The sequence below is a fragment of the Ptychodera flava genome, chromosome 15, assembly GCF_041260155.1.
Source record: "Ptychodera flava strain L36383 chromosome 15, AS_Pfla_20210202, whole genome shotgun sequence".
Classification (NCBI taxonomy): Eukaryota; Metazoa; Hemichordata; class Enteropneusta; family Ptychoderidae; genus Ptychodera; species Ptychodera flava.
The window spans coordinates 20,305,445-20,331,036 of NC_091942.1; the positions used below are offsets into that span (position 1 = coordinate 20,305,445).

Here is a 25,592-nt window from a genome sequence, read left to right on the forward strand (position 1 = left end):
AACGGGGTCACAGCGTCGCCGCAACGTTTATCAAAATGGCTGCCTCCTGAGACTCGACGTTCACCGACAGAGAAACACAGCATCGTAACAAACTTTGCGCAGAAATGTGGTAGGCTGTTATACGTCTTGCTGTTACCAAGCGTTTACTTCAAGCGGTCGTGTAAATCGTTCAGGTAATAAAAGATGACGTACCAGATATTGCCTTACGACAGAGTGTTGTATTTGGGCGACCGTTTGTGTTGGAGCCCAAAATATAACAACATTGCGACGTACATTCGTTTGTGCAAGGAACACCATTGAGAGACAGAAAAGGCGCAAGGGACTGTCGACAGTCTATCGAGTAAATATTGAACCCCACATATGCCTGATATTGAAAGGACCAGTCGCAGTATTTCCTTTAGTTCCATTTTCTATTGGCCATATTGAATGTAGCCCTGCGTACCGTGCTGTGTGTTTCGGGCGTTACACGGCCCCCGTGTAACGCCCGAAACACACAGCACGGTACGCAGGGCTATATTGAATGCTGCTTCGGCCGAGTCCGATTCTTGCGGATTAATACAGGCGCTTTCGAATTATTTTAATCAAAAAATTACTTGAGTAAACAAAAAGTGTTTCTATGTGTACTGCCAGTGACACCATGTACTAGCTCAGTAGCAGTGCATAGCTGCAGTGCTGTAGCTCGAGGTTTTGCCTAGGTATTTGGTTTTGCCGTACGACCCACATACCCATGTAAAATGTTGAGCTGTAGCACTGCAGCTAGACACTGTTATACCACAGTCCCTCCACACACGAGGGACTGTGGTTATACCCATGTTTGTTTGCTAAGAAGTTGACGTGCGGCACACTGTATAGCCTGCACCTAAATGCACATATCATGGCTAGCTGTGGGTCCATAACTTGTGGTGTTTTCGGATGGGATTCCTGCCTTTATGGGCTGGTTAAAAGTCGTAAAAGGCAGGAATTCAATCTGAAAACACTACAGCTAAGGACCCTCAGCTATTATCATGGCATGCACATACCATGGAGGTAGAAAGAAAGACTACCTCCAGGGACATACAAAATACATATGAACGAAAGCCCTTCCTGATCCTGACTGGACTTTAACCTTTAACCTGCCAGTCAGTATCACTTCCCCATCAGCCAACTCAGTGAAAGTGGTATTGAGCCAACACCATATGTATCATTTGGCTTGGACTGTTCCAACAGCTTTAGTCCATAAAAATCACGTTTACAGTATCTGTGATTTCAGGGGCCTTCAAATGTTCAAATTTTTTGTTAAAATGCAACAAATGGGACATATTGTGCTTCACTACCTTAAACAAAGTTGATCTGATGGTGAAATATGAACTTGACATGAAAAGGGTTAAAACCTAGGAATTTCATATTGTCATTGCTAATTTTAAGGTCAAAAACTGGTCAAGGGGCTTGCAAGACTGCATAGAAAATTGGTCAACTTGCCTCGTTTGCATATCACCTGGTACTTTTCCAGCGGCACCAGCTACCAACAACATCACTGATGCATCTGCCAGAATGTATAGAACCCTGCACACAGTTCCTTTGGTTCGAATAGCAATCCCTAGCACATCATAGTGCCTTTGCAACAGCTATTTCTACCCAGCAATAGGAGATGTCATGTTACCATAGCTCTGCGTGGCAGGGCTATGTGTTGTCGGCTAGGCAAATAACCAGTAACACACAGCCCTACCATGCAGAGCTAGTGTTACCAGCACTTTCTAATATTGTATTTTTTTGCACTGTTAGAAACTATCACCCATTTCTAATTGAGCAAAACATAATTCATGACTCTTTCATCATCTAGCTTTATTTTTCTGGCACCTGTTTATATTATATTCATAAAACCAACATTTCTTTGCTGAGCAAAGCGTCGAAACTGTTGATCCTATGTGTGACAAACATACAGCTTGCGCTACCTTTCCAGTAGCTTTGCCAGGAAATATGTGCTGCATTATTGTCTTCAATTTTCGTTCATTTTTCAGTGTGCTAACGGTATAGTCATTATATTTTGCAAGAAGAATGGGGTCAAGCTTCAAAACCTTATTTATTTATCTCTCAGACTCTTTTTGTGTGGTAATCTTTGTCATTATTCTTGCTTTGCAGGCTGTATCTTTTAGCAGGTTTCTGTGATCTGTGAATTTTAATAAAACCTTTAAGGATCAAGATCCATCACTGTTGAGGGGAAGTTCACGTAATAAGCACTGCAGAACAAGTACTAGCTTTAGCCAAGAACTCTTTCAGCAGATAAAAGAACCGAGAAATCTGAACGATGTCTCTCGCAGATGAACTTTTAGCAGACTTGGAGGAGATAGCTGAGGAGAGAGATGATACAGAACTTGGCAACGAACAAGATGACGATATTGAGGAAGTTGAAGATGTTACCATGGAAGTTGACTCCAGTAGGGGTGACACCATAAAGGATATAGCAACTCTTCGAGACAGTCAGCGGGTGAGTGAAGTGTCACAAAGTGCAATGTAGGCAGAAATCTGCATTACAATGATGGCAACATACTTGTTTACTTCACTAATTTTTATACTCAGATCATCTTCTGTGATGAATAAACTTTCTAAGGTTTTGCATGTTTTTTGACGTCAACTTGATGGAGTCATGCGGTGAATGGATCATCTACAGTGTTGAGGGCAATTCAGAAAAAGCTGGTTTCAATTTCAATCATCAACATCACAGTGCCAGGGTGCTATTCAAAGCTAAACTAGTTACATGTTGATGAAAAGTTACTTGTTATGTTAATGGTAATGAGCAGAAAATTGTTTCTGACCTAATACTGGTATGTACAAATGAGATTGTTGCACAAGTCGCTAACACATGCATCCTGCCTGGCCAGTAATACCAAAATATACTACATCAAATGAATGAAAGATTATGGTGCATTATTTAAATCACTGTGGTGTTTTGAAATTTAAGAGACCATCGTCCAATGACTCATCTTTATCATTCTATAAATTACGTGATATCACAGGGTGATTGCATAAATTTGTGTGAATGAATTTAATTTCCTGTGATGCATGTAGTAGTTTCCTGTCACATTTATGCAAGATAGTGCTAATATTGTTGGAATCTGCACCGATCAAAACATGAATATGTAATAATTGTGTTTTTATTGAAATGTCAATGCTTGTATTCTGTTGTTTGTTGCTCTTGCTTGTGAAAGGTGACCATGGAGTACTTCCATAAAGATTGTTCCAGTGTCTGTCAAGTGTTTTATGGTTTCCGCATAGCCAGTCAGTCATCATCAGGTGCCAAACCAATGTACCGGTATATTTTTTGTACATGTCAAAAGGCATCACAGGTCAGAACAGTCTCAGCAATTTTCTTATTCACCTCCCTATGTCATTCCAATCAAAAAGTTTCATTCCAGCAATGTCGTAAATTTTTACTAAATTTTCTCTGTCGTGACAGTCTACCGAACTTTGTTTTTTTTCTACTTTTTTCAGTTAAAAGATGTTCGTCAACAAATTTTACATTTCCAAGACAAAAGGACAAAAGATGAAGGTTGGTTTTCTGTGTGGAAAATATAATTTGATTTTTGAAACATATCATTACAGCATATTAAAATGTTGTGGTGATACAGTCTATTGATTTTACATAGATATATAAACTGTACCACAGTAATGAGTTTGACGGGATAGTTAAAGAAATAATGTTGTTTGTTGATACAATCATAAGCATCATGGGACTGCAAATGCATCAAATTTGGCCAAGGAAGGAATTCTTATTTTACTTTAGTGACATAAGTGTATCAGTGAGCCACCTTCAGCGGCCCGCTGCACGAGCTATCAAGTCCGGTTACATAATAACAAGAGTGTTATCATCCACTGTTAATAGAGCCGTGAGGGCAGTCTTCTTACCCCAACATGCTGTCAGTAAACTCAGCCATACAATATGATCGGTTCCCACAAGATTCAGTTGGAAAACGGGTATACACAACTGCGCTACCAGGTCTGGTTTGGTTTGGAGTTGGCGAAGACCCATACATTAATAAATCTTTCAGTCTGGAAGACTTGCAGTCAAAATGTTTTTACCCATTACATTTAATTTTTGATGTAGCTCTGTGTTAGTTTTTACATCGACTTTGACATATGTTATAAAGATAAAGAAAACATGCACATAAATCATAATTGAGAAAGAAAGGAAACAATGTGCTCTCCAGTTCTTACTGTGGGCACCATTTGACATTAGCCCAGCCTCTGAAGGAGTTTGTAGACAGGAGTGACACAGCGCCCTCTACATGTTGAATGTGTCCGAATTTTTCACCAAAAATTGCATTTTGATGCCACATGCCAGCAACATGTTGTAGAACCTTTGGAATACGATTGAAAGATTTGCTGTCAAACGTAAAAGGTAATAATTGGCATAAACAATTTATGTAAGCAGTCAGGTTTCTGTAGTTAAATGGGCTCAGTGAAAGAATGTGCAAGAAATTCCCATGGGTGGGAAGTTTGAAAATACGGAAGATAATAGTTCAGTCGGGAAATGGTAAAATCATCAAGACTGGTCAGATTTTCATGGACATTCTTACATTCTAGTATTTTGACACTTGTTAGTTTCATTAACCCTTTGAGCACCACAGTCAATTTTTGTCATCTTCATAAATTGTCACCCAGACAATTTTTTTTCAGATTTTTTCCAAAGTTTTGATCAAAAGCTGTAGCCAATAAAAAGTGATATCCATTCAGTGCAAAACTGACAAAAAAAATTAGAAAGAACTTCATAAAAATTGCGAAAATTTTGAACTGAAATTTTGGCGGGAAAATCTACAGCTCTCAAGGTAAAGTGATTCTGTTACGTCTGGTTTTGATCTCTCTGTCATCCTGTTTCCATGACAGTGAATGGTCCCGTAGAAGCAGATCCTGAGTACCAACTGATTATTGAAGCCAACAATTTGACAGTAGAAATCGACAATGAAATCAGTAAGTATTTGCATATCAGTTCTGTGTTATCGCCAGTATCATGTCAGTGTCTTTCAAATCTTTTTTGTGAGCTGTACAAGTTTGACCTCATCCTTGACCCGTGTCATTGCAGAATTAGGCAAAGCCAGTTGTCTAAGGTCCAGGACCACCAAAGGTCTAGGTAGTTTTGAATGATGGAATGCCCATCCCAAAGTCTAAGGCAGTTTTATGATGGTGGTGCAAGTGTGATAATTTGACAGACAAAGTCTAGGAAAACTAATAAATTGGACTCCGTTTGTCTGTCAGTGCATGTATGTATGTATGCCTGCTGTACATATGCGTGCATCCATTACCAGCCATTATAATTAAACTGTCACATATCTGAAGCCATAACTTTGATATGTCTGTGCTGTTTTCACTACAAGTGAGTACTGGGATGTTGTACTATGATTTTCATATGAATGTGAACTTGCTTCACAACATGATCCAACACGGCTGTTTGACAACCATTTTGTTAAAATGCCTTCAATGTCTGGAACTACTGCTTAGGCATACATGAACAGACTTCATTGAAACTTCATACAAGGACAATATAATATGATCTATGTATGTATGTCGATTTATGTTTCTGTTTGATCCAATATTGATGCTTGGCAGTCATTCTGTTTTGATATTTTCATGCTGAAGCCATTTGGCATTAAAATAATAGTACATCAACAACACTAAAGTAATAGTATATCAACAAAGCTCATCCTATCAGATTTACAAGCTTGACAATCTGCACACTTCAAACAGTCTGGCCATGAAATATATTAATCTTTACGGCATTGATATCGGTTTTGTGGACCAAGGTCATATGGCTGGTCAGTATGCTGTACATAAGGTGTGTTGCACACTCAAAGAAGAGTGGTGACACTTTAAACAAGGTTTACACCACCGTCACAACTCACCAAACTGTTGTAATTTACTTTTTGGCAAGTTGTAGCCATGGTGTTAACTTTATATAGAGCATCACCATTCAACTCCAAATGGTCTATACGGTAATACACGCCACAAAAGTGAATGACTAAACTTTTGCTTAAACTTTCATCAATCAAACTTCCAACCACACTCTTCCCAAATCGAGAATAAAAATCAGGGGCAAAGTCTGGTAGTAGAGAAGCAAATTAGCTAACATTTACTGATATTTGAAATTCAAAATGGCGGTCATCCTTGTGTCAACTCTCCAGTAGAATATAAATTTTTTTCATAAAGAATTCACTTTGAGAACAGATATTTGAACTGTCAAATTTTAACAATTCTTTTCCAAAAAGTAAGATGGTGGAAAGCTTTCTTACACCAAGAGCTTTACAATGAGCCCCCACAAGTGGTATATCAGAAAAAAATTGTTAAAATTTGAGAGTCCAAATATCAGTCCCGAGACGCATTTTACCCTAACAATTTCAAATACATGACATTTGCTCTATTTTCCACAGATATCATTCACAAATTCTGCAGAGACCACTACATGAAAAGATTCCCAGAGTTAGAATCATTGGTGCCAGGTTCCTTGGACTACATGTTGACAGTCAAGGTAAAGTACATGGGTACTCAGCTGGATCAGCTAGTCTTTCCACCTTACATCTGTGTTTACTCTGTGTAATTTCTGTCATATAAACAAACTTATTGTTGTGTCTGTTTGCAAAACTACCATCATGCATCTGCTGTGTATACATTATCTGGAAGTTCTGGTGTAAGGACAAAGTGTATTCAATATTTTGAGGTGTTCAGCACGTTTTTTCTTTGCTTGACTTAGTCATTGTATGTGTCTGTTTTTTTTATCAATCTGTCTGTCCCCTCCCCCTCCTCCCCTCTCCCAGTCCATAGACACTGGACATATCTTGCTTTAAATCAATTTCCCACATGGCTTTTCATTAATTTCAAGATACTAAAGTTGATCAATGAAGATTGCCTAGGTTTTACGTATAGTTGTCAAACTTATCCATTTCAATGACAATGTCTAGATGTAAAAATACATGTTCAGGTCTGTGATTCAGTACAGAACACTGCTACACAGTTTGATACGGTGAGGAAGTTTGAGAAATGTTGGTATGCCATGTCAGTAAATTACCCCTTCATGATGTAGGACCGGAAAAGTCTCAGGAAGTTCTCCAGGTTTTATCCAGATGTCAACTGCATCTCGGTCATTGAGATCTGACCAGGGGCTGGGCCCATGTCCCATCAATCTTTTACAGTGTTTATAACGTCATTACCGTTTCGGTCTGTCGTGTTTAAAGCAGTGATGATTTATCAGTTGGACAGCGCCCTCAACGTGTAACATTGGTGTATCATTCTTCAGAACAGCTTTGAGTAATTGCAAATGCGACCTTTATCATGGATGCTGCTGCGTTGGAGGATTACAAATGAAATGTGGAACACAGTGCCCTATGAATGCCTTTCATATATTTATTAATAAGCAGTGTTGTATGCTGCATTCATTTCAGTTCTTTACACATGTTTGAAATTCAAAATAAAACTGTTCTTCTTTACGTTTTGTGCAGGAACTTGGTAATGAATTAGAGAAAGCAAAGACGAATGAAAAACTACAAGAAATCTTGACCCCTGCCGTGATCATGGTTGTTAGTGTGTCTGCGTCGACAACCCAGGGTGAAAAAATGGACAGTGATGAACTGAGTCGTGTTTATGAGGCTTGTGATATGGTGAGTATAACACACTGCGCATTATAATGCATGCTTCATGTTTTTGTACTTTGGTTATTTCAGACTTTGTTGAGATGTTAGTGTTTTAAGTATGAGGGATTCCTTTATGGAGCTAGTGTACAGTATGCCCCCAAAAGCCAATGGGCCTACTCTGGAATAAAAAGTGCCACTCGGACTACCACAATCTTCAATGGAAAGCAGTACTGGAAGACGCTATTTTATCCTTGTACAAACTAATACATATGGATAAACATGTGCTCATGAACGCTTACATTCCTACATTTTTAAACATAAAACAGTAAAAAGGTAATGGTAAAAGAGATAGTGGTGTTACACTTGGCACACGAGTTATTGGAACACCAAATTAGGTAATTACCCAGCTACTTGGCTGAGTACTTTGCTATTTGACCTGGCATTTACCTAAACAAGAGTCTGTTTTATTGTCTGAAGACTGATAAGATATCCACCACACTCAGCAGGCAGCTCCTCCACTGAGTAAACTGATATGCCTACACTGGAAAAACATTTTCGACTGGGTAGTTGATAGGAGAGTTTTGAAGGGAAAGTAAATTGTTGTAAAGTGTAAAACATGATTTGCTGCTGCCATTTTGTGTCCTGTCTTTGTATATATGCATATTATTACTAGTTTTTGAATCACAATTACATACATTGAAGAAACATTGACTGTCAGAGCAACCATCCAATCATATAATAAAAATGGACTGTTCCATCAACGTCGGTGGTGGGCTCATGGAAGGTGGTAAATTTGATGAGTTTTGTACACTCTAGATTAATACACGGGATGGTGCGATGTTTCAATTCCAAATAACCTACCAAGGCAAAACCTGTCAGGTTCAGGCCCAGGACACAAAATGAGTACAATAGATTGTCTTTTACATCATAATATTTATTCTCCCCTTTCACAATTTTCCCATGACTAGATGCCAGTTGAAAATGGGTTGTTCAAGTGTAGGCATATCAGTTTACTCAGTGGGAGCTGCCTGCTGAGTTTGGTGGATTTCTTATCAGTCTTCAGACAATAAAACAGACTCTTGTTTAGGTAAATGCCAGGTCAAATTGCAAAGTGTTAAGCTAAGTTGCTGGGTAATTACCTAATTTGGTGTTCCGATAACTCATGCCCTCGCTGTAAATATGGCATTAGCATGTAAATATCTCTCTTGTACAGAAAGGCCATGTATCAGTATAATACTGATATTTTGAAATTCCCTCTCAAAAATATTCTGAAATTGGCCAAAAAAACTTCAAAAGTCTTGTTTGTATAGGGACATACATGTAGTAGATTGTTTGGAAAGATTTGAAGACTTACAGTAATGAAAGCAACGGGCGTATCACTGTCTGAGAAAGTCTCTGCTTGACCATTACCATTATCTTTGCTACATGTGATGGCGGTACAAACAAACCCATGTGTGCAAACACACATGGAAATACGCTCAATCCTATGCGTGTTTGCGCACATGGTTTTGTTTGCACCGCCGTCCATTCACTTCTGGGTTTACTGTATTGTTCCTGATTTGTTCATGTCATTACAGGCTGTCGATATCAATGAAGCAAAGTCGGAGATCTTAAAGTATGTGGAATCCAGAATGTCGTTCATCGCACCAAATTTGTCAATCATTGTCGGTGCGTCAACAGCTGCTAAAATTATGGGTAAGATTATCCTGTGTCATGATTCCATTTACCACTGTCACTCTAGACAGAAGAATATGATTCATTTGTGTCATAAAAAATGTAAGTGTAATATCAAATCATCAGCAGGACACAATATTCCATGCGTCAATCAATCTGTCACATTGTCTGTCATCTTATATCTTGTAACAGCATAGATAATAAGAATGACCTTTAGAGAAAGGGTACATTTGATATAACACGTAAATTTCAAAGTGTTGTTGTGTCATGAATATTTTCAAAAGTGTGATCTATACGAAGGAATATGGAGTCAAAGATTCCGATATCAATTTAATTTTTCCCTTGATCGAAAAACTTGAGTCTTGACATTCAGTAGAAATTTTCAACACTCATTGAGAGCTAAAACTACAAGTCACCAGACTTCATAAGTATTTATAGTGCAGAGAACATGTAATTCTCCTGCTTGAAAACTAATTTGCTAAGAAATTGACATTCCTGATAGATAAAAAAAGCTGTGTCACCAGTCTGTTATTCTTGCTTTCTGAATATCTGTTGAAATGGGCACAAGCAATTTGACATGCCCCCTGGAACAGATTTTTGGACTTTCAAATTTTTGCGATACTTTTCTAGTCTGCCCCTTGTTTAGACTCATTTTGAAGCCAATTGGGAAAATGAAATTTTCATCAGCTTGTGTCTGGTAAATTCAAAATTATTTTCCTACAGAGTTAACACAGGGTATACGGTGGCCGTTTTGTTTCAAGTACCAATGATTTAGCAAATTTGTTTCTCTAACCCCAAAACTTGCATGGTGACCCCTTATTACTTTTTCTACTATAGAAAATGGTTTAAACATCTTCTTGGAAAGTTTTGATTAAAAGTTAATGACTGTCTCTTCCAAGGCATATAATACAGTAAATGCTGTCTAGTAATAATTGTATGTTGTTTTTGTAGGTGCTGCTGGAGGATTGACAAGTTTATCCAAGATGCCGGCTTGCAATGTCCAAGTGTTGGGAGCTCAGCGGAGAACACTGAGTGGGTTTTCATCAGCGGCGACCAATCCACACACTGGATATGTCTTTTACAGTGACATAGTACAGGCTACTCCTCCAGTAAGTATAAATCTACTTCACAAATCTCCGGTCTCAGTGTGTCTCAGTACACACATTGCAGATCACATTGACCATTTGATAATTGAAACATTTGGAGAGACAAACTAGCTCTTTTGTTGTCAATTTTTCATGTTAAGGCAGTATGCGCCTTGAAATTGAAAGACTCAAACTTTCACTCAAACTTTCCTGGAGGAAACTTACAACCATTCCTTTTCAAGATCAAGAATAAAAACTTAGGTTTGCAGTGCAAATTTTGGTGAAAGCAAATTACTTTAAATTCAGTGATATTTGAAATTCAAAATGGTTTCCATCCCTGCATTAAACTCCATGGGGGAAAAAATAATTTTTTGATCGTAACAAATATAAAATAGTGAAAACTTTACCCCTAGGCTTCAAAATGAACCAACACAAACAGTTTATAAGAAAACTGTTGTAAAAATTTTAGAGTTTGAATGTCTGTCACAGAGGCGCGTTCTACCTTCAGGAGTACCTTAATGTCAATCAGTGACTGAAATTACATCATACAACAAGATATATTTGCCAAAATTTCAGTATTTATTTTGCCCATTTACCAGTACATTGATAGGCCTATAGTGAATTTAATGTGTTCTTGAAACAGAATCACATCCCATTAATAGATCAACTAGTCTGAGTCAGTCACCAGATTTCTTTATTATTGCCACCCTCTCAAATCAGGATTTGAGGAAGAAAGCCACTCGTCTTGTAGCAGCTAAGTGCACCTTAGCGGCGCGTGTGGACAGCTTCCACGAGAGTCCTCTGGGAGAGGTTGGACGGAACCTCCGGGATGAAATCGAGAGGAAGTTGGATAAACTTCAGGAGCCACCGCCAGTGAAACAAGCCAAGCCACTGCCAGCACCTATTGAACAGTCAAGGAAGAAGAGAGGGGGACGCAGGTAAATGTGATTGTGATTTGGTTGTCAAGGGAATGTCATTAAGGGTTGGTGTCAGTTCACATGCTCTTATTGTCAAATTTTTTGGGTTATTGATATTTGTGAAACCTTCCAAGGTTAAAGCGGTCATCATTGTGATGATGGATGCAATAGGTTTTGGCCAAACTATGGATGTGAAAGCTTAAATTACTTTTGTAGCAGACATTTATTCATTGATCAGACTCTCAAATCACACTATCTCCCTTTCAAATCATATGTAGCATGTTTATGATACAAGGATATCATCTTTTGAAGTTGTGCCAGTCATCAAAACACTCAAATCTTCATTAGCTTTGTATCTTCTTGCACTTTGAATGATAAAATGATTTGAAATCAAATGCAACTGATATAAAAATGCTTACTGAAGTGTGACAACAGGATGTTTTTTCAAACATTTGCGATGAACCCAAAGTTTGATTTTAACAACTAAGTAATTTTTGAGTTGCAAATCAAATATGGCTGCCACAGATATAAGTGCCTGAAATTAATTGACCAACTCCATCACCAAGGATTGAAATCAATTTTCAAAGACAATATGGCTCAATTGATAGTAGGAATCCAAAATATCTCCAAAGATCGGATGGTATTTTATTGTATGTGAAATGGAAAAGATATTGCTAAAAGAGCTTAAACATAAATTGCAGATGATGTGGAAACACAGCTCTGTTTAGGAAAATGTTACTTCTCACCAGCACTGTGAAATAATTACGTTTAGTTCATGTAAGTTGTGTGTTGGAGTCCAGTAAAGACCAGAAAAATGATCTCCAGTGATATTTGAATCAGGGCACAAGTGTTACGGATACTCAAAGCAAATCAAACCTCACATGAATATGGACATTTGCATTTTCTAAATTTACTTGACTGTTTGTCTACAGTCATCTTTCGGTTTCTTTTTCACCATGTCTGTTTTGTATGGAGTCTTTACTTTCACTTTCCCTTTGAGTATTGTTCACTACATCCCTCTGCCCTTTTTCCTTTGCATATCTCCTGTCTTTCTGCCTCCAGACTTGACATTGAACTCTCTGTATATGACTATCAGAAAAATTGTTTGGTGCCCAGTGTATTCAATTTTAGGCAGACAACTGATGCACTGACCGACCTTTTGGAAAAGTTTGCTGGCAGTTTTCCAGATAAAGTTTTACTCATTCATAGAAAGGATTGTACTGTTCATGAAATCCTTTCCTATCATTGGCAGTCTGCTGTCTGTGTGAAAAAATTTTAAAACCCTGAGATCCATTTCATATTAGGAGAAATATTAACAACAAATATTTGACTGTTGTCCTCACTGACAGATTAAGAAAAATGAAAGAAAAATACGGTATGACAGAAATGAGAAAGGCGGCCAACAGGATGACCTTTGGAGAAATTGAGGAAGACGCCTATCAGGATGCAGTGGGGTATTCTGCTGGTCAGATTGGAAAAGCAGGAACTGGTAGAATTCGAGGACCTCAAGTGGACAATAAAACACAAGTCAAAATTTCCAAGAGTTTACAGGTGAGTCAAATGCCCTTGGCTAACAGTAGCAATGAAAGCAAGAGTATTGCACAAAAGTTTTATTGTATTTCACATCTTATGCAAATCAAATGATCCATATGAAAGGGTGAAAACAACTTTCACTTTCACATTGACATAATCCTCTCACTTCAAACTCTGTGTAGTATTATGTGAAAAAAATGATAAAGTGATATTTGGTAGTGCGCAGTATCAAACTCTTTAGAATGCCAGAATTAGTCTGTCTTTCTTGTATTACATAATATTTGAAAAGGGTTACAAAACTTAGGTCAGAAAACATTGCTGACACACCATAGCTTTTTTATCCAGATATATTTCAGTACCATGGTGTTTTAATTTTTTACAGTTCATAGTCTTGTAAATTCATCACGGTTCATTGTGTGTTTAGACAAAATATTGTTAAATAACAGAGTACTATCAGGAGCTGGGATGGCAGAATAGGATGTCACATGACACAATTTGCCTGGCTTTACTTAATTTCCTTTTGTACTTTTCACAAGTTTCTGTTTTCTATCAGTTTAATCATTTCAAGATATTTTATTTGGCTTTTAAATCAGTTGTAATCGTAGGTAAAACCGAAACCTGGCAGTACTTCCTCTTTCATTACACATTTAACCCTTTTCCTGCCAAGTCCATATTTCACCACCAGGTCAAGATGGTTGAAATTAATGAAACACAACGTATTCTATATGATGTATTTTAACATAATACTGTACATTTGAAGGCTGTTGAAAACATAATACTGTAAACTTGATTTTTTTTGGACAAAAGATGCTATAACATACCAAGCCAAGTGGGTGAAAATACGTCATGTTTTGGCTCAATACCGCTTTTTACTGACTTGGCTGATGGGGAAGTGATACAGTTATTACTGTCTGGCAGGAAAAGGGTTAATGTTGGAATGAAAGAGACAAAAACCTTGACCTAAAATATATTCACTTGCACCATACTTCTTCAACATGCCCTTCATTGAACACTTGTAATATGGCTGTACTCACTTTTTTTCACAGAGAGTACTTCAAAAGCAGCAGACATATGGTGGAAAATCTACAGTCAAAGGTCGTGAAACCTCAGGTACAGCATCCAGTGTGGCGTTTACTCCACTTCAGGTTTGTACTTGTCCCTTTAGTTGAAAACGAACAATGAACTTGCTTGTCTTAAGTAAGAAGAGATTTTAGTAATACCTAATAGACTCTACCCTCTTATCACAATATTTTTTGCAATTTTCTTGGATTATGTGAATGAAGATACACAAGAAATTTCAAAATACCTGAATACACCATTTGTATGACATTGTTTATGCAAAAGTGAAACTTAAATTAAGATAAAGCTTAAGAAAAGGAAAGTACAGTAAAAATTGTCATTGAGTAAATGTTCTGGTAGAGTTTAATTCAGAGATTTAATTCAGAGATTTTGAAAAACTTCATAAGCAAGCTCCAACTTTTTTGACTGAAGATATTTGTCAAGTCGTTACCAATATATCATGTCACTGGCCTTATTTTTTCTGATTTTTCTGACAATCATATTCCAGAGAGATTTGCATTTTCATGAAAAACTTCTGCATTCCAGATGATCAGATCTTCAATCATCATTTATGGTGTTTCATACATTTTCATGTCTTCCTCCCATTAAAGCTAAACATTACCCCTTGTTTTGTTGCAGGGATTGGAAATTGTCAACCCAAACGCAGCAGAGAAAAAGGTCGCCGAAGCCAATGCCAAATATTTCTCAGCTACTGCCAGCTTTCTTCATGTCAAGGACAAATGAGAAGACATTGCTAAAATCATGGACATTCACATATAATATAATTTCTATTCGTTAAAATTCTTGTTTTTGTGTAGTACTTCTCTTTACAGTTTGATACACTCTTGACATGAGAAGTAGACCTAATATTGTTTTATTTTGAAGCTTCATTTTCAGTCAAGAAGTAGTTGCTTTTCATTTTTTCAACAAATATAAGATAACACATCATTTGTTTCAAAAGGACTATGTTCTGCACATTTCTGTATATTTCCATAATGTTTTGGAGGACCATTTTCAGTTCCAATACCACTATCTAGTTTATTTGCTCTGATATTTGCTGTGCCTCTCGCCGCATATGAGTCGAATGCAAATGAACGCAACTTATTACATACAGCCATTTCAGGACTTTGAATGCACTGACTACTGTACAATGAAGATGCCTATCTTTTCAACACAAATGAAGTTTAATTCAATTCAGATCAATAACTCTAATGTGACACAATAACATGAGCATTTTGTCATTAATTTATCAGTGATAAATGAAGTGATAGTTTGATTTGTTAGAGTCAATATCAAAATGGCATTAGCATTTGCTGTGTGTGGTCAATGAGTGATAAAACACCACATAGTACAGTAAAATGCCATATACTTGTTCTTTGCCAAGCCACACTTGTAACAATGTATCTAAGCATGTGCTACTGCTAAGCTGCACTTGTAACAATGTAGCTAATGTACCAACAATGTATCTATCAGCCACTGCTAGTACGTTCAGACTGACGACTTTGCGTCGGCCCAGGTCCCGACCAGGGCCGGGGCCGACGTAAAAAACCAATGTGGACACGCTGAGTCGGCCCTGGGCCGACTCAGTTTGGTCCCGGTTAGAAGGGGGGGTTCAGGGCCGACTCAGGGCCGACGCAAAATTTGGTCCGACGCAAATCGCCAGTGTGGACACGTTACGTCGGCCCTGGTCCCAGTTGACCAGGCCTCCGCTATGGATCGAAGTTGAACTAGTCACACTATTCGCGATAAACAAACGACGTTTGAAACTAAAGTTTACACCTATCGAAAGTTTTCAATCCAGTCTTTACATTTTAATATCATCCCATGTACGCTGAACTTCCCACCAACCTTTGTTCCGCAAACGAGACCATGTCATTCGATTCCACAGTGCACGTAATAGACTAGAGAGGCATGTCAAAAATGCCGCGCACTGGTTATTTCTCCACCGCGGTCTTATATACCATATGCTCATCCAATAAATAGTGAAGATCTCTCCGATGATTAAAAGGGTGAGTGGTAGTCATATTTGCCCTTCTTGTGCGTAAAAACCCAGGAAAATCATGAACAGTAGAAACAGCATGCCATATTCAAATGCGCCATTTTGAACTTTGACAGGTCAGAGGTCACAAAGGAAGGTAAAGTTACGTCGGCCCTAATTCTGGTACCGGTAGGTGTGGACACGGACCAAATTTAATCCCAAAAGGACAATTATTTTGCGTCGGACCAAATTTCAGTTGGGTTGCCAATGTGAACAAGATATGCACTGCTCAGCTACACTTGTAACAATGTAGCTAATGTACCAACAGTGTATCTACCGGCATCTGTAACTGCACGACTAAGCTGTACTTTCAACTATGTATCTAACTCTGGCACTATTAAGCTGCACTTGTAACAATGTATCTAATGTACCAACAATGTATCAAACTATCTGCCAATGTGGAGATCAGAACATGGTCATTGGTTACACTTAAAGCAAAAAAAAAACTTGCACCAAGGCATAGTACATACTCAACTATATGAGGGAAGTCTGATTTAAAACCGTTGTTTAAAAGTCAAACTTGATGGTGTACTCGTACCATATGTTTCTTTGATCAGAGAGATTTGTTTTTAATTATTTGGGAAGATTTAGGGCCCAACGATTTTTAAAGTTGGTAATTTTCCATTTAAGTCTTAAGTCATATATTCTGATGATTAGTGTAATTATTGTCATATTTGTTTTCAAAGAATCCATAACAAGACAAGTAGGTGACCATCTGTACACATACAATTTATTACAGTTTTACCGTATAAAAGAGTTTCAATCACACATTACCACCTGTACGTGACATTCCTTCTGTTTATGTTGAATAGAAAGACTTAAAAATGTTTTTGAAATGAAACTGTTCTATTGGGGTCTTTCAGAGAGAGAGAGAGAGAGAGAGAGAGAGAGAGAGAGAGAGAGAGAGAGAGCGAGCTCTTTCATAATAAATCTTAAGAAAACACCACTCTGTGATTGTGACTTTCTTGTGTCAACAGAATGAAAGTCGAGAAAAACAGATATGTTGACTTTTGGTCATAAAGCTGAGACGAGAAAAAGTGAGCCCATTCTGATCCACTGTTGTAGTACCACCCTTGAAGGGCCAGTAGGTGTAACTTTACTTTTGATGGTTTTTAGCTCCTCAATTTTATATACTGCTGGGCTATTAGAATAGTTTTTCAATATTTTTTAATTTGTATGTTAATTATAAGTTATTGATCTACTCCCTGAAGCATGTTTTAACACCCGCAGTCTGGCTTTTCAACACGACTGTATACATGTATGTACAATGTACTGTCATTGTTTACATTAGAATTGTAGTCCGGAACAGAATTTTCTTGTACACAATGATAATACAGTTTACATACGTACAGGCTGAGTTGACAAGCTGAATACTGTGTATCTCCTCATGCTTTGGAAACTGTAGTTGACCAAACAAACAAAATAGTGGACAAATCATGAAAGGTTACAGCTACTTGCCCTAATGATACCAGCACGTCAATCAGTCAGTTGTATATCAAACAATCTATGAAGTCCATAAGGCCGTAAAAAACTGGGTTTCTTACTTACTTTTGATCGCATTGAACCAGAATAGCTTCATCAGTGTTGTTTTTTGCACTAACTTGAAAACTCAATTAAAAAGCCTGACAGTGCTCTATGCACAGTACAAACGTCAATGTCTGATCACATTTGCAAACAGTAAAGTGAACTCATCATTACCATATTGCTGCATATCAGAATTGTTGCTTAGGTAAACATTTCCTATGCCATTGATTTCAAGTCAGTGGTTTGACTACGTGGGCTAAAAGAGAAAAAAATATGGCTACATAATTTTAATGAGAGATTTAAGGGGATGACAAACGGCGTCAAATTTTTTTTTATTAATCAAATGGATCATTAAATCTTTGGAGTGGGTGGTCAAAACTGGAAACAAGTGATGATAACATTCAACAATGATGACTCTATGGCCACGCATGTAAGCGTAAATATCTTAAAACATGCAACTATACTCCTACACATGAACCCTGTCACTATTCAGGGATATTTACCCTGTAACCATTCAGAGACACTGAGTCTCGGACCGTTCAGGGACATGTCACCTTTCACCACACAGGGACATAGTAATACTCTGTAACAAGTCAGAGTCCGACCAGTAACCCACTGGAAGCAATACAGGGGCATTTACCCGGGCATTTACCTTGACCTTACTATGTCATCATTCAGGGCCAATGTACCCAGCAGTTTCCATAAAGTCCCTGATTCCTATAACTATTCAGGGTTATTGACCCTCTAACCAAAGAATTCTTGCTTTTGAAAACCAAAAAGATCGAACCTGTAACTATGAACTACACAGAAGAATTAACTGTGAAATATAGGATTGTGAAGAATCATTTAAAACTGATATTTAATTGCATTACATTATATACATGCCTACTTCAAAACAAGGAAATACCATTCATTTGTTGTTAATGTGTGCATTATTTCATTTGACATCCAGTAAATTTCTCCTATGTATAGTCGTAGCCCGCTCAAGGTATTTTGTGTCAGTCAGTCACTCAAATTTATTAGAGAGAGAAAAAAAAAATCATTATATGTATATGTCCTGCTTTGACAATAGTACAGACATATCTAAGTTTGTGTTACATACCACGGTAACAAAACATGAATGTCAGTCCTTTGTCAGAACCTCTATTTTTCTTTCTTTGCTGTGAATTTTCCTGTATGCAATTACAGGCTTTCTCTTTTCTCTTTCACTGTTGAACTTGAATTCTATATTGTCTGTGTTTACTATATTGTCAGTGTTTATTGTCTTACTGTTTACATTTTAAGTTATTTTGTGTACATTTTCCCTGATATTTGTTTAATTTTGTTTTGTCTTCATTGATCTCTTTTTGTTCCTTTTAAGGTAATATGCACCTCGAAAGTAAAAGACTTAAACTTTTGCTCTAACTTTCCTCAAGGAATCTTTCAATCATTCTCTTTCAAAATCAAGAATAAAAATAGGGGGTCACCATGCAAATTTTGGTACTAGAGAAACAAATAACCCAAGATTTACTGATATTAGAAATTCAAAATGGCCGCCATCCCTGTGCTAACTCTATGGCGAAAAATAAAAATTTTCGAATTTCAAAAAACTAAGCCGGTGAAAAGTTTTCTTTCACCAAGAGCTTTAAAATGAACCCCCACATGTGGTATATCAGAAGAGAACTGTAAAAGTTTGAGAGTCTAAATGTCTGTCCCCGAGGTACGTTCTACTTAATTGTACACCATTCTTTGTTTACATTATCATTTGAAATCAAGAGGTGTATCACTTGAACCTGAGCAGAAAAATACTGTGATAGACGTTATCATAATATCAGTGGTATTACACAGTTAAATCAAGTGAACAGCAACGAGAAATTCGTTTTGAAATCGTGTGTGTCTGAAGCCTTTTGCTTCTTTCCAGTTGACACTGCAGTGTCATTTATTTTCAGATAGGTACATTAAAAAAATAGTATTGTAAACAGACTTGCCTAAAGCTGATCAACCTGTAGAAAAAGAATATGTTTACAAATTCATGGTGTAGCAACTTGTATGAGAGTTGCTGGTGATAAAACTGCGTGGTTAAAACATGACTCTTGCTTGCCGACAAAGGAAAGCGATGACAGTCACTTGGGGGTCAGCAAATCTCTATAGGTATCGTGTGAATATGACCAGTTTGGAATATGACACTCCGAGTCTGCTCGTCGCTAGATGGCGTGCGGCGATTCCTTTTCCCATGAATCCTCGCGCCACACATATCAGGTCACATGACCTTTGCCCCACCAGAATAATGAAATCAAGGTCTGAAGCTTTACTGAGTTGAGTACAAAATTACCAATGATTTTGATGCGAATTTCGGTGCCTTTTTGACCGAAATATTCTAAAGAGACACCACACTACGATGTCAGGACCTGTAGAAAGATGGCTGGAGACGTTTATGTGCAAGCAATACGCCGAAATGTTTGAAAAGTACGGCTACAAGACTCTGTCGTCGGTGAGTCGAGCGTAGCTTTTCTCGGTAGCTTGCTTGCTCTACTCATAAGCAGTGTAGTTAGTACGCATGTTTGACGTATCTACGAGTCTGGAATTTTGTCCTGACTTTATCTTTTCCCTTTTTATCCACACAGGTTTGCCAGCTAGACAGGCATACCCTGCGGTCTATGGGAGTATCTGAAGAACACTGTGACAAAGTCCTCGAAAACGTGTCCGTGCTGAGACAAACCATTGTCGGTACGTGAACCGTGCGTGAGACATGTTAGCAAGAAGGATGTGTACCATCTATTTACTACTACTGTCTTGCACACACATCACACCCAACTCACATGCTTACCCTGTCTCCTTTCTTTCAAGCCAGACTTCACAAAAACACCGTCTCTGTAGTCACACACTCTGGTAAATGTAGACTCCATCCTCGAGATATTGACTCATTGTTTCCTTGGTCGGGGACGGTTCTCTGTCAAAAACAGCCCCCTTCACTTGCACTGTGCTGTGCGCATATTTGTCAGGGAAAAATGCAACACACTTTCTTTCTTTCTCCAGCACACTTGCTTTATTTGTTTACTTTGTCAGTGCTACACTTTACCTCGCTCTGTTTAATAATCTTATCTTTCTCTCTCTTTTCTCTCATCTTTTTTGTCCACGTATTTGTTGATTCCTTATCCAGCAGGGACCGAATCACCCAAGACTCGCACCTTCCCTGATCTGAATGTACTGGCGTCGGATGCCCCAGAGCCCCCGGGGGAGCCTCCTCCCGCTGTCCCAAATCCTGTAGTCAACCCTGCTAGTTCTGCATTGCGTTCAGTGGCAATGAGCTACCAGGGTAAGCAAAGCCTTGTGCGCCTCGTCGTCTTTCTCTCCTTCTTCCTTCTCTCTTTCTGTAAGAACAGCGTCAGTCAATCGTGCCATAATCACAGCTCGTGTGTTCTCTACAGGTAAAGCGAATTTAGAGCAGCAAGCAGGTGCGCCAACATCCCCTCCGTTTAACTCGTTCTCTGGAATGTCTGCACAGCCGGGACAGCAATTCTTTTCGGAAAACCAGGCGTATGGCGATTTTCCACACAGTCAAATGAGACCTCAAGGAAGGTCTAGTGAATTTGTAGGACCACAAAACCCACAGGGACCAGGAGAAATGGTAAGAAAGTGCACATATCCCCTTCTGTTCAATTACAGGCCATTATACTCAAGATCTTATAATACAACATGTAAACTCCAAGTTTCCATTGGATTCCCCATCAAATATTACATAGAGTAAATTTCCGCAGCAAGCTGTAGTATCAAACACTGAGAAAATACTTTCACAATCAGGATTATTTTGTCAAGGTGAAAAACAGCTGTCCAAAAGTCACATTATCCTGAAAAAGATCACATAGTCTCTCAAGTAATGTACAAAATGATGAATTTTTAATTTGCTTTGCTTCTTCCAAACTGCCCTACATGTCCAGGCCTTCAGAGTTAACGCTAGAGAAATGCGACACCAGTCATAGCTGCATAAGCACATGTTTTGTGTGGGCTGTCTATCCAGACACTGGTGGAAAGCTGTGAAATAAATTTGCCGTGCACCACACTGCTGAAATGCAATAATATCTCTCTGGGTTAATTCACTTTGGGATTTGGTTGTAGACACCAAGTGGGAGTAGAATGAATCTGATTTAAATATCAATGATTTCATTGGTGATAGCCCCAAGCTCATATGTGACCTGCTTGGTGTACAGTGACGACACACATCAATGGGGTCAGTTGATTGTCGGGAACCTCTCCACTCTATTATTACAACCAACATTTCAAATCTAATCTCTAAAGTTCCTGGAGAAAAAAAAGTAATCTGTGTTCACTATGTTGATGGCAAATTCAAGGGAAAATAAGTAATAAATATCATCCTTCAAACAAAAGGAATCATGCCAATAAAGAGGTTGTGTGGATTACCAAATGGAGTAAGTTAACCACATTTCCGCTTAATTAAACCTAATCAATAACCAATTAAAAACGTGCTGTCACAAATGAACTTAACTTTATTGGCTGCTGACATTGTGACTGTCAAAGAGGGAACGTAGTCAGTGCTTCTGTTTGTGACCCCGGCATAATTGTAAACCTGTTAAAGGCAGAATAATTATCAAGCAACTTTCACGAATTCTCAAAGTCAAGCTCCTTTTGTGATTCTCCACAAAAGCCATTTCCCTTTTACCCTAAAGCCAGTTTTACGTGCAAGAGAGGCATTTTGTGATTTACAAAATTGCTGGATATGTGAAAATATAAGCCTTCGGCTTGCTGTGACTATTATGTGTATGATGACTGTACACATACCCACTTTTACACAACTTGAAAGACTCTGAAATTTTTATGACACATATAAGGCTGGTGTTTTCAAAGGTGAGTCTGTGAAGACAGAGATACTTTGATACGTACGTATTCTTAGCTAGGCCACATCTATCTGCTTTGAATATTGGTTGAGAACTTTGATCGTAAGAATTTGTCTGAAATACAATGTAAGCGGAGCAATAGTCAAGAAGAGTAGTGTGTACAGAGATGTGATATCCCAGTCAGTCTTGATGTCCTGAGCAAAAGTAGATATTGAATCTTATTATCTCTCATAAATGACTTAAACTTTAATGACTAATTTTAATATAATTGCTTGCTCACAAAAATTGTAAGAGGGTGCCATCAAATAACGTATCAATTAACTGTACCGTTATTGTTGTTACACCAGTGTTTAGCTTTCTGCCACTGGACAAGTGAATTGATTTGCGTTATAATACTTGTATGCTAAAATATATTACAAAACAGTCATGGTTAGACTATGTGATAATCTCAGCATTATGCTAGAAAAGTGTTTGTTTGAGAAATGAAAAACTGTGCATATACTTACTACACATCTCGGCATTTAAAAAAAAGAGACGCAATTTTGTTAATGCTAGGGCTGATGTCATTGATGTCAAGAACTGCTTGTAAATCAGACATGACAAACTTTAACGAGCAGGCAGCTAATTTATATTCTCTGCCCATGACTGTCTAAACAGGAGTAGTTGTATTAGTATGTTAAATCGGTGGAGCGGTTCAGTTTCTGACCTGACAGCAGAGAGATAGCGCTCATTCTGTTGGCTGTGTAGTTGGATGTGTATTCTTGATTTGCAGCGGGAATTGAAAGATGGCAATTCAGGATTGAGAAACCTGGTACAGTCTTGTTGCTTCAAGCAACTTCCTCACAGTGATGTGATTGTGCTCTTGCCCTCGTGTACCAATGACATCTCAGTGAACTCAAATAAGTATGACTTGAATTTCGTCACACAACACCAATCTTCCAGAGAGTGTGACTGGTCATTGAACTGCTTTCATTTATGTACAAATTTGGCGATTTTGTTGAAAGCACGAAGAAAAAAAATTTTTTTTGTACAGTTTTAAATATTTCCCTTGGCTGTAACTAAGCAAAGACAATTGTGAACTGTCCTCCACGTGTATGGATTCATAAAAGCAGAACATTTCCCACATAGCTTGTGAAAATCTTGCCTTTCAAGTGTGAAATTGAGACACACACTGGTATGTAGCTGGTCCACACTGGCAGCCGTCCAATGCCTTTTGAACTTGCTTTTAAAGTAATGCATTGCATGTGGCATGACTGCCATCTGTTTTGTGTGAGACTGCGAAAAGTGCAAACAATGTGACTGGTTATGTATCCACTGTCCTTGGGCACGTCAGGACTATACTCCCAAACAGAAAATCCATGAGGTAGCCGCGCATACAAATCCAACACAGCATTCTCATTTTGGAAGAGAATTCATCTCGCAAAATTTCCATCTGGACGACTTGATTGGTCATTCAGAATGACAAATAGGTTTGAATAATATTCTTTGTTCAGAGCTGGACCCGTTGCTTCCCAGGAAAGTTGCCATGACAACATTTTTTCACCTGTTCTTTACGCAGCTCTTTGCAGACATGATTGTCTGCCTTCATCATCAGTTGTGTCAGATTATTTACAAGCCAAATCTCATATGGTCCATCAATGCAGCTACAGTAATAGTTATTTATTCTGAAGTCATCTTTGTTATTACATTCTCACTGAAACAAGGTCAGGTTTTATTAAACACAGCGGAGGATTTTAAAAATAATTGCTTTTAAGGAGTAGTGCAGTGACATTGCAGATGTAATGTTCTTTTGCAGAATCTGAGACTAGAAGTTTATCACTAATAAAACCAAACTGAGAAGATATTTCTGTGTTCCTGTGAGGTTTAACAGAAGCTAAATGGCAAACCATTGAAAAAGTCCAGTAGAGTTGAAAATTGACAGCTGTTTTACACCCCAGTTGAGTTTTATATTGTACTGCTTTACACCCAAAATGTTATGAAGGCGTGTTTGTTGTTAAACAGTCTGTATTCAGAAGTCACCAGTCCACACAATATGTACACATTGCATTTATATACATCGTGTTTTGACCTCTGACCCTGAGTGAGAGATATGCCATTCTGTTACTCAAGGTCATGGGAAAGGTTTCAATGCAGGCAGACCTCATTTGCATTCAGCATTCATGGCTGTTTGCTGTGGAAATCAGAACTGAGGAGCAGTTTGAGATGGCATGCAGATGAATTATTATTCCATCAATACTGGTCTTCTGGTAATCCCAGCGGGCAATGTTAAATTATGGTACTGAATGGCTTCTGATGAAATTGAAAAATATTTATGGCCTAGCGGTGTACAGTAAGCATGTATTGGTGTCAGTAGGGTGAATGAACCAGTATTTTTTGCGTCTTCTATTTCCAGGATGAAAAAAAAAACACTGTGCCCTTTGTGTCTTTGTTACTGAGAAGTATAATAACCTGCAACATGTGCTTCCTCCATTTGGTAATGGATGTTATAAATGGTTTCTGTGGGGTCAGGGGTCAAAGGTTGAAACTTTTGTCTGATTGCAGTGGCAGGTGTTATGACTGCAATCACTTCCATGTTTGTGGAAAGTACACAGAAACCCAAGATCCTGTTTCAGTTTTATCTGCCAAATAAAACTCGGGATGTGTGATGATAATAATAGTGGTCTTTGCTTTGAAAAACGAAGTTTCAGTATTTTTTTACCAATAACCGTGGTGTCTGTTGATGGATAAAACAGAAACTGTTGGCATGTAAACAATTTAACAGCATTTACTGTGGTCGAGTCTAATCTTTCTTTTGAGGCCAAAGCTGTGCGTGTGGTGTTCTAGTATTAGATGTCTGTGGGTGCCATGCCAAAACTAATACTACTTTGAGACAATTTTTACATTTGATTTGTGTTATTCAGTGCCGCCGTTACATTATGTTAACTGCATTTCCTGTTTCACTTCAAGTTCAGTGCAGGCACCGAGCTGACTGATGCAGCTCTTGAACAGTTTATTCTGTAGCTAAATGTAAATTCCCCGAACTAACAAAAACTGTCAACTACAGATGAACTTTGATATTCTGTTTGAATAACTTAATAGTACATAGACCGTGTCACTCATGTCGCGGTGAAAATTAAATCTGTGTTTGAAATGTTGATCTAGACAAGTCTGAGGCGTAGGAGTAATTCATGGCATCCACTGAAATAGCCTGACATGTTTTGAAGTTTGTCCATGAAAGGAATGATAAAAAATGGCCAGATACATGTACAGTAGTTACCGTGCACACTCATGAATCAAAAACCAGTATTTCCCATCAAAGGCTAACCCACTCGCTTATGTTATAAATGTGTGTTTAT

At 38.1% G+C, this 25,592-nt stretch overlaps 2 protein-coding genes across 7 annotated transcripts in view; both read left to right on the top strand.

Annotated features, from left to right (window-relative positions):
• On the top strand, positions 1–15,369 carry LOC139151480 (U4/U6 small nuclear ribonucleoprotein Prp31-like). Its single transcript, XM_070724302.1, has 12 exons — positions 1–173; positions 2,119–2,464; positions 3,469–3,526; positions 4,861–4,944; positions 6,399–6,496; positions 7,464–7,622; positions 9,173–9,290; positions 10,221–10,378; positions 11,075–11,292; positions 12,621–12,822; positions 13,851–13,949; positions 14,503–15,369. Exons 2-12 carry the CDS (start codon positions 2,285–2,287, stop codon positions 14,605–14,607), a joined length of 1,479 nt encoding a protein of 492 aa, XP_070580403.1. The 5' UTR covers positions 1–173; positions 2,119–2,284; the 3' UTR covers positions 14,608–15,369.
• Positions 15,370–19,662: 4,293 nt separating this feature from the next.
• LOC139151481 (dentin sialophosphoprotein-like) overlaps positions 19,663–25,592 on the top strand; it is a 65,589-nt gene continuing 59,659 nt past the window's right edge. The window contains exons 1-4 of one of the 6 annotated variants that reach the window (XM_070724306.1): positions 19,663–19,719; positions 20,029–20,131; positions 20,565–20,720; positions 20,833–21,032. In XM_070724306.1, coding sequence (XP_070580407.1) covers positions 20,062–20,131; positions 20,565–20,720; positions 20,833–21,032 — 426 coding nt within the window. In that variant the 5' untranslated portion in view covers positions 19,663–19,719; positions 20,029–20,061. Of the gene's footprint in view, positions 19,896–20,028; positions 20,132–20,564; positions 20,721–20,832; positions 21,033–25,592 lie in introns of all 6 variants that reach the window. The other 5 variants (XM_070724307.1, XM_070724304.1, XM_070724305.1 and 2 more) reach the window with 5 other exon arrangements.

Coding starts and splice junctions, on each gene's coding strand:
- LOC139151480 (XM_070724302.1), top strand. CDS start 2,285: ATGTCTCTCGCAGATGAACTTTTAGCAGACTTGGAGGAGATAGCTGAG. Junction 6,497..7,463: donor ACTACATGTTGACAGTCAAG/GTAAAGTACATG, acceptor CGTTTTGTGCAG/GAACTTGGTAATGAATTAGA. Junction 7,623..9,172: donor TTTATGAGGCTTGTGATATG/GTGAGTATAACA, acceptor ATGTCATTACAG/GCTGTCGATATCAATGAAGC.